Genomic DNA, 9,260 nt, shown 5'->3' with positions numbered 1-9,260 from the left:
GTTTCTGCTACATTGATAAAATTATGTTGGGTGAAAAATCTGTTCAATAGCAATTATGTAATTTATTTCTACCTTGTCTGTGTGTTTAAATACCAAACAAAAATCATAGCAAAAAATCATACTGAGTTTTCAATAGGATTACTTAATTTAAGAAATAAAATATTTCCATAAAGATATGCCATGAATAAAATATTTAGACTGTGGGCATGACATGATGGAGTAAATAGCCTTGCTCTGTGTTTATATGAACCTATGGTCATATTTGACAGTTGGGAGCATAAGAAAGATTTTGAAATATCCTATGATTTGCAGTGGTTAAACATGCTCAACTCTCTAGGTTACTAAATATTAAGTATGATTTGCACTGTCTACACACATTAAGGGTTGTCTCTGAATAATTAGTCTATGATTTGTACAATTCTACTATTGTGGTTAAGATGATAAGCAGAACTGATCAACTAATTTTCAGGACGGTTACATTCTTGTCTTGAGTTGGGCGATATTGTAGGCCAATGATTTGTGAAATTTGACGTGACAGTTGAATAAGCCATTGATTCTGGTTTGCTTTTTGGGGCCAATAAGAAATCTACATTTTTTTTCTCATTGAAAAGGTGTTTGAGATTATTGAAATACATTATGCAATTAAAATAGTTGAAGACCAGAAACAATGATGTGAATCATAGGTGATTTCTTGAAACAATAGACTTTATGGGACACACATCTTTGTATTTACTCAAAGGAAATTTTGCAACAACTTTGTAGTGATTACATTCCATTTCTCAGGGAAGCATCGAAGATGTCATTTCTCAATGAAGTCTTTTGGATCTTCATAGGCACTCCGTGCAGTCTGGCTACAAAGAAACATACAAGAGAGTGAGAAATTGTGGGCAAGAAATGTTACGGTGTTACTAATCTATAAGGATAATTTTTTTCCATAGAATCACATTTTTGTAATATTACCAGTACTGGGATCTTCCTGTTGTACAGCATTGTGTCAAAGGGGAAGAATGCATGGCAGAACCTCTCCACATCGAGCACTGATTTTCAGAGTGGCCAGTTTATCTGCTCTAGTAGCCCCAATATTTAGTATTGCAATTGGCAACTTCTTCTCATAGGCTGTAACGATGAACCTATATCCAGAATATACCTATTAATGGAGAACACAAAGAGTTATGTTCAGTTATAAGCCACCCAGGCAGGTATAATCCATAATGTATCTGTACCCAAACCCAAAGCAGGAGCTGAATGCCTTACACACCATTCAGGACCAAGCAACCCAATTGACTGGCATCCTATTCATGCCCTGGACATTCATTCCCTCCACCACCTATATACCAAGCCTGTAGTGTACACAATTACTCCAAAGGCCAAAGCTGTGATCTCTCTCACCATGAAGGGCAAAGGCTTGAGGCAATGGAATGTTACAAGTTGCAGGTTCTCCTTCAAGCACACCAGCCTGACTTGTAAAAAAAAATCATCTTTCCTTTATTGTTGCTTGTTATAAATCTTGGTATTCCCTATTCAACATCATGGTGGAAGTCACAAGACACTGCAGACACTGGAATCTGGAGCAACAAACAATCTGCTGGAGCAACTCAGCGGTTGAAGCAGCATTTGTGTGGGGGGGGGGGGGGGGGGGGGGGGCGGCGCCTGGGGAAAGGAAGTAATTGTTTATGTTTCAGGTCAAAATGTTGACAATTCCCCCCACCTCCCCCAACCCCAGATGCTGCTTGACCTGCTGAGTTGCTCCAGCAGATTGCTCGTGGGAGTACCTTCAGCAAAAAGACTAGTATTTCAGGAAGGTGACTCACCATCATGTTCCTAAGGGTGGGCACTAAATGCTGGTCTTGCCCAGATCCCCAAAACATTAAAAAATATTATCATGTAGCGCAAGCAGTAGCCTCAAAAGGGTGTGAATTCTGTTCTGAGGAATTGAGCACAAAACTTGGGTTAATTTATCAGTGTGGTCTGCCTGGAGGTGGTCTTTGGAGGTACCCCCTCAGGTGGTCATCTAACAGTACTACAATTGGTGATAGGGTGCTTTGAGGCATCCTGGGGTTGCAAAAGACATGACTTAAATACAAATCTCTTTTTCTTATGGATTTCATGACACCACTTTGAAGAGTGGGAGAGTTCTCCCTGTAGACTAATTGTCATCCTCCTACCAATAACAAGAAAAACTAGTCAGTTTTGTTTGTGGTACCTTGGTTGCCATGTCTCCTAAAATAGCAATAATATCTAATTTTCTGAGGTTCAGTATACCCTTCATGTCATAAAAGGCACTATGTCCATTCTCTTTTTAAGCATTACCTCAGGGATTAAGTGTGCAGATTCTGAAACATGTATAAAAATGACGTTGTTCCATTTTGCTTGAAATAGGAAATAGCAGAATTAATTTACAATCTTGAGAACTAGCATATCTCTTGGCTACTTAATATAAAAATAAGGCAGCACATAAAGAAGTCACTTGACCTTCTTGAGCTATGCAATTACTTCCACCCTGCTTAACCCTAAACCCTGGGAAATATCTTGTGTTAGATTTTGGAAGTTTTGAACAATAATTTGCTTCCATCACCCTTCCGGGCAGTGCCTTCCAGATCACAACTCACTATGCAAAAAAAAAATCACCTATTTCCCCCATGGTTCTGTAAGAATACCTCAGTTTTGAACTAAGGAATGCAATAACAGGTTTTCTATTCCTTCCAAGTAACCAAATTCTCTTGTCCCCGATGTAGTTCTAGAAGATCATCTTCTGCACTCCTCCAAGGTCTGGACAAGTTTCCTACAGTGTAGTGGCCATAATTTGACTCAATACTCTACTGGCAGTCCTACCAGTCGTTTACAAGAATTGCTTGATGGGGAATGTGCACAAGGAATATTGCCTGGTAACTGCAGACCACAGTTTCCCAGTTGCATAATTATTCTGTCATTACAGAATATGGTGTATAATTACAGAAATTGTTGCTGTTTTGTAGTTTAAGTTTATATGTTTTGGTGCAGGTTGAATGCTTCCTGAGTCATAACAGTAGCTTTTATAAAATTCAACATGGAGTAAGTTGAGAATATGGAGGTAGGATTCAGGAAAATCTTGTGGACAGCAGTATAAAGATACAGTATCATTCACCCAGAGTGATTTCACATGGTTGGGTCTCCAATAAATGACAGTGACAAAAACATTTCCATTTAAGTATTCTGGCTTCTGCCCTCTTTCTTTCCAGTCCTGATGAAGGGTCTGGGCCCAAAACATCGATTGTTCATTTCCCTCCATAGATGCTGCCTGACCTGCTGAGTTCCTCCAGCATTTTGGATGTGTTGCTTTAAGTTTAAGTAAATAGTTGAGAATGATGTGAATGGATGCAACAAATCTTGGAGATTTAATATTTTGCCTGAAACACCATGCCCCCCCGCCCCCCCAATCTATTTTAAAGCAGAGGGTGTTGAGAGAAGATGTGATAGAGGTGTTTAAAACATTTAGTAGATAGAAAGAAATTGGGAGAGTCAAGAGCTAGAGAACAGAGATTTAAAGTGTTTGGCAAAAGAAACACTATCTATATGCAGAAAAGCTTCATTTTATGCAGTGGCTGGTGAGGTTCTGGAATGCATTGCCTGCCGAGGTCACAGATTCAATCTGTGCTTTCAAAAAAGAAATGGATCAGAAAAGAAATGAAGGTTACAGGGAATGGGCATTGAAGTGGGACAAGCTGTATTGTTCTTACAGACAGCTTAAACTTAAATAAATTCCTTTTGAAATGCTTCTATTGAATCTGCTTCTTCCACCTTGAGAGCTTCAAGTTCCTGGGAGTGAACATGACCAACAGCCTGTCCTGGTCAAATCACACAGATGCTACGGCCAAGAAAGCTCACCAGTGCCTCTACTTCCTCAGGAGGCTAAAGAAACTCGGTTTGTCCCCTTTGTCTCTCACCAACTTTTACCAATGCACCATAGAAAGCATCCTATCTGGAAGTATCACGGCTTGTTATGGCAATTGCTCTGCCCAGGACTGCAAGAAACTGCAGAGAGTTGTGGACACAGCCCAGTGCATCACGGACACCAGCCTCCCCTCCTTGGACTTTACCTCTCGCTGTCTTGGTATAGCAGCCAGCATAATCAAAGACCCCACCCACCCGGGTCATTCTCTCTTCTCTCCTCTTCCATCAGGTAGGAGATACAGAAGCCTGAGGGCACGTACCACCAGACTTAAGGACAGCTTCTACCCCACTGTGATAAGACTATTGAACAGTTCCCTTATACGATGAGATGGACTCTGACCTCACGATCTACCTTATTGTGACCTTCATCCTTATTGCACTGCACTTTCTCTGTAGCTGTGACACTTTACTCTGCACTGTTATTGTTTTTAACTGTACTGCATCAATGAACTCTGTGCTAACCCAATGTAACTGCACTGTGTAATGAATTGATCTGTAGGATCGGTATGCAAGACAAGTTTTTCACTGTACCTCGGTACCTTTTTAGACAGTGAATTCCAGATTCCAATAACTGAAGTGAATCCAGAATGTTGTTACCATTCTGTTTAACATGTAAGAGACAGGAATTGAGTTGGCCATGGAATCCTTCAAGTTTGCTTCAAGTATGAGTTTTTTTATTGACCTGAACTACACTTTGCTTCCTGATCCCCTTAACCTATAGTCCAAAAATCTATCTATCCCAGCCCGGAATATATCCAATGACTCAGCCTCCATAGCTTTCTGGGATGGAGAATTTCAAAGATTCACAAAACTCCTCATCTCAGTCCTCAATAATTTCAACGGTCCTGTGACTGGTTGCTCAGTGTGAAGCAGGGCTCTGTTCTTTATTTTTCTCATAATGACATTTATCTGCCTAAGTGAAAGCATTTCACGTATCCCTGTAAAGTCTAAGTTGGGTTTCATTTGACAGTCCTGCAGCTTAAATCACAATGACTACATTAATACAAACAATAGTTAGCAGCTCAACACACCTGGTGTTTGCAGACTGAGAAGATGCAAAAAGAAGTGAAAAATCTTAATTCATATCCTCAGTAACCAATCTGGCCACATTTAATCCTGATCTTGGAAGACCTTGGAAAGTATTAATACATATAACTTTGAGTATAACCTGCTTACATTGAAGATTCCTCAATCTTTAGTGCTGATTTGGTCGGTCTACCAAAATTGCACCAATATCTCGAATGAAAACTGGGGAAAGTTGCAGCCTGTCAGCCCTGACAATAAGTCTTTGATAATCTCAGCCACTCACCTGTAGAGAGGAGCCAACGACTAGAACTGCATCAGACTCTGCCAGACGTTCATGGACAAAAGTGACTTTCTCTTTGTTCACTGTGTCTCCAAAAAAGGTGACATCAGGTTTCAGGATACCACCACAATTCTTACATGAAGGTACGCTAAAATGTTTGACTTGTTCATCAGTCAAGAAAACATCTCCATCCGGAGCTATTCCATGCGCTTCTTCAGTCCAAGCAGAATTCAGAGCTGCAAATTCTTCTTGAAGGCGACTCCTGGGTGTTACCTCCCCACAGTCAAGACAGATCACTCTGTGAGTACAGCCATGAAGTTCTGTCAGGCGTTGGCTTCCTGCCTTTGTGTGCAAAGCATCCACATTCTGGGTCACCAGCCAGTGCAGCTTCCCCATTTTTTCCCATTCACTCAGAGCTTTGTGTGCATCATTTGCCTGATGAGAACTAAACTGTGGCCAGCCAACAAAATTTCGTGCCCAGTATCTCTGCCTGCCCTTGGCACTGTGGACAAACTCAAGGTGCTGAATGGGGCGTCTTGCTGTACGAGCATAAAGTCCCACATTTTCAGAGCGATAATCGGGAATACCCGACTCTGTTGACACTCCTGCTCCAGACAGCACAAACAGCTTCTTAGACTGAAGGAGAAATTCCTGAAGTTCCTCCAACTCGATGGAGTCCAAAGGAATGCAAGAAGGAACAAATGAAAAATTAGAAGCAATGGCGGAACAGTAGTTCTTGCAGATTTGCTTCAGGAAGAAGCATTTCTCAGTAGCTGGAAAAACTTTAAGAAACTGCATCTAGGAATAAACACATTTACGTTAATGGTGTCCATGTTCACACGCAGAAACCTGATGTTTTAAAAGGTTCTATAAACGGAGTGAATGTATTTTTGCTCAGGATTAAAATTAGAATCAGAGCTAAGGCCCAACAACCAGGAGAGATTTATATAAAGAGTGGTGTCAGTGCAAGGGAAGGAGTTGATCGATGAGTAGCTGGTGTTTTTCTTGTCTGGATCAGGATAAATCTTATTTATTTCAAATGCATGTAGTTTTTGGTCTGATAAATCTCTCCTGATTGTTGTGACCTTAATTCTGATTGCAATCTTAAAGATTATGTATTTAATTAATTTAGTTTAGTTTTGAGGTTGTTTTAATTAAAATAATTTATTACTTGAAGTTTACATTAGAGCTTGAAAATATTTACATGTAATGTAGCCTTGCAGGCCCTCCAGAGCATGTAAGGTCACTTTGCACTGCTCACTGCCTCTGCTGCCCTTTTAAGCACTTTTATCCTGAATTATGATGGCTGCATCAGCTAAATTGATTAAATACATCAACCTTAAATTAAATCTACAATCAGAGAGCCTGGAGTTGCCATAACAGTTTCAGGAGAGATACATTAAAGAAAATCCCTGAGGGAATTCAGTGCAAGGGAAGGAATGGCGAGTTGCTGGTGAGTATTTTTCTTATTGTTCAGATCAAAGAGAAGTCTTGTTTATTTTAGCTACTGTCATTTTGGTTAAATTTAGACTGAAAGTATACTCCTAACAATATGATTGCTTTTGTTCTCTAATTCGACTCGTACTGATGTGGGAGGGCACTACGTCTTGTCCAATGTACTTCCTGTGTCATGTAATAACCACAAGATGTTTCTACTCTCTTGGAAAACCACAGTGTTGTCAGCTGAAAGAGATCAAGCTCTGAGTTTCACGGCTTGAGCAGGATTTGGCATCCCTGCAGTGCACACACGAGCTGAGAATTTAAGAGTGTGCAGGCAGAGAGACAACTGCTGGGTGACCACCATGCAGACAAGGAAGATCAAGCAGTTAGTGATGGAGTCCTCCCAATGCATCTTGCTTGCTCATTGATATCCAGTTATGTATACTGATGTGGGTGATGGTTCTTCGAATGTGCAGACAATGGAAGGAAATGGATATTGTGTAGGCAGAAAGGATTAGTTTAGTTAGATGTTTAATTGCTAGTTTAACTAGTTCAGCACAACATCGTGGGCCAAAGGGCCTGTTCCTGTGCTGTACTGTTCTGTGTTCTATGTTTGAAATCCAATCCCTCAGCATCATAAGTGACTCAACCTTTGATGGTGGAAGGGGAGAGAGTTGGGGAGGACAAAGAAGATCTTGAAAACAGTGGTAATAAGGGATTTAATAGATGGGGAGACCAACAGATGTTTGTATGGCAACAGAAGTAATTTCAGTATGGTATGTTGTATCCCTGGGGTCACCGTCAAGGATATCACTGGGCAGTTGCAGAGATGGTGCAGGAGAGAGAGCGTTTGCCTCCTGCTGCATTGGGACCAGTTCTGGGAGAGGAGACCCTGTACAGTTGGACAGTTTCCATGTCAACGGGGCTGAGCCACATCCATGTAAGGTTTGCTAGGAGATGCTGATAGAGAAACCTTGCTGAGTTGCTGTAGTTGATTTTGTGAAAGGCATACACTGGAGCAACTATGTGCCCATGACGGAGGGCGCCAATGTTTACAGTGGTGGATGGTGTGCAAACCAATTGGGTTGTTGTTAGCCTGGATTAGAAATTTAAAAAAAAAATTTTATTTACAGCGTGGTAGCAGGCCCTTCCGGCCCAACGAGTCCGCGCCACCTATTTTAAACCCAAATTAACCTACCCGTATGTCTTTGGAATGTGGGAGGAAACCGGAGCACCTGGAGGAAACCCATGCAGACATGGGAGAACGTACAAACTCCGTACAGACAGCGAGGGGAATCAAACCCTGATCGCTGGCGCTGTAATAGCGTCACACTAACCGCTATGCTACCGTGCGGCCCTGCTTTACTGTTACTGCAGCTATATTCATCCAGTATGATGGAGAGCATTCTACAATATTCTGATGTGCCTAAAAGACCCTGTAAAGGTTCTGGGAAGGCAGGAGTTAAGTCATTTTCCAGTGTATACCCATATTTCAAAGCTGCTCCTGCAAACACATTACTTATGCAGCCAGTGTCTGGTAACAACACTCTCCCTGGCTATTCATGATGGGCTGACTCAGTGGTGATAATGCTGTCGAATGGGGAGTGATGGTTAAGCTCCTCCTTGTTGAAACAGCCATTGCCTGGATCGCTGCTTAGGCAGTCCCTTGGGATTAAGGATGACTTGCTTGCTCTCCAGTTTTGTGGGTTATATAATGGCTGATAAAGTCAATGTGGAATCCACAGGCTCTTCCACAGAGGGAGCAGGCGGGTGGGTAGTTTGTGGGGTGGTGTGCTCCTCCTGCCCTTTATGCAGAGCCTCTTTGTGCTCCCAATACATGGCCTCCAGGTTCTCAATACCTTCCCAAATGCTCCTCAAGGTTTTTGCTAATAGCCCCCTCCCCCAATTCTCTGTTCCCTCCGATAAAACTATAACATCGCATCACGGACACCAGCCTCCCCTCCTTGGACTCTATCTTTACCTCTCGTTGTCTTGGTGCCCTGGGTCATTCTCTCTTCTCTCCTCTTCCATCGGGCAGAAGATACAGGAGCCTGAGGGCACGTACCACCAGACTTAAGGACAGCTTCTACCCCTCTGTGATAAGACTATTGAACGGTTCCCTTATATAATGATATGGACTCTGACCTCATGATCTACCTTGCTGGGACTTCTCACCTTATTGCACTGCACTTTCTCTGTAACCGTGATACTTTACTCGGTACTGTCATTGTTTTTACCTGTACTACATCAATGCACTTTGTACTAACTCAGTGTAACTGCACTGTGTAATGAATTGACCTGTACGATCGGTTTGCAAGACGTTTCTCACCGTACCTCAGTACAAGGGACAATAATAAACCAATACCAGGGCCCTGGAAGGGGACAGCGTTTGCGGTTCTAATTACATAACCAAAAAAATTTTCTTTTCTCATCGCTGTAGCATCACCTTTAAAGTCAGATGAAGTGATGTCCCCCTCCCCGGACAGCCCGGGACACGGAGATCGAGGGGCGGCGAGACGCGGCCCTTCCCCACAACCGTCAGCGACTCACCTCGCCGAGCCGCGACCACCTCCTCACGGCGGAC

At 42.2% G+C, this 9,260-nt stretch overlaps 1 protein-coding gene across 2 annotated transcripts; it reads right to left on the bottom strand.

Moving 5' to 3' along the window:
* Nucleotides 1–227: 227 nt before the first annotated feature.
* sirt4 (sirtuin 4) lies at nucleotides 228–9,259 on the bottom strand. Of its 2 annotated transcripts, none has more exons than XM_052032331.1 (4): nucleotides 9,227–9,259; nucleotides 5,240–6,034; nucleotides 961–1,147; nucleotides 228–851 (listed from the first exon to the last, which is right to left on the bottom strand). In XM_052032331.1, the coding sequence occupies exons 2-3, from the start codon at nucleotides 6,032–6,034 to the stop codon at nucleotides 995–997; spliced, it is 948 nt and encodes a 315-aa protein (XP_051888291.1). In that variant the 5' UTR covers nucleotides 9,227–9,259; the 3' UTR covers nucleotides 228–851; nucleotides 961–994. The 2 variants fall into 2 exon arrangements, with proteins under 2 accessions (XP_051888291.1, XP_051888292.1); XM_052032332.1 differs by having other exon boundaries at nucleotides 9,123–9,233.
* Nucleotide 9,260: the final 1 nt, after the last annotated feature.

Source organism: Pristis pectinata, chromosome 17 (assembly GCF_009764475.1).
Source record: "Pristis pectinata isolate sPriPec2 chromosome 17, sPriPec2.1.pri, whole genome shotgun sequence".
Classification (NCBI taxonomy): domain Eukaryota; kingdom Metazoa; phylum Chordata; class Chondrichthyes; order Rhinopristiformes; family Pristidae; genus Pristis; species Pristis pectinata.
The sequence above is the reverse complement of the archived record's forward strand: the minus strand, read 5'-3'. Positions and strand labels throughout refer to the sequence as shown.

Coding starts and splice junctions, on each gene's coding strand:
- sirt4 (XM_052032331.1), bottom strand. CDS start 6,034: ATGCAGTTTCTTAAAGTTTTTCCAGCTACTGAGAAATGCTTCTTCCTG. Junction 1,148..5,239: donor TCGTTGGCTCCTCTCTACAG/GTGAGTGGCTGA, acceptor CTCCATTAATAG/GTATATTCTGGATATAGGTT.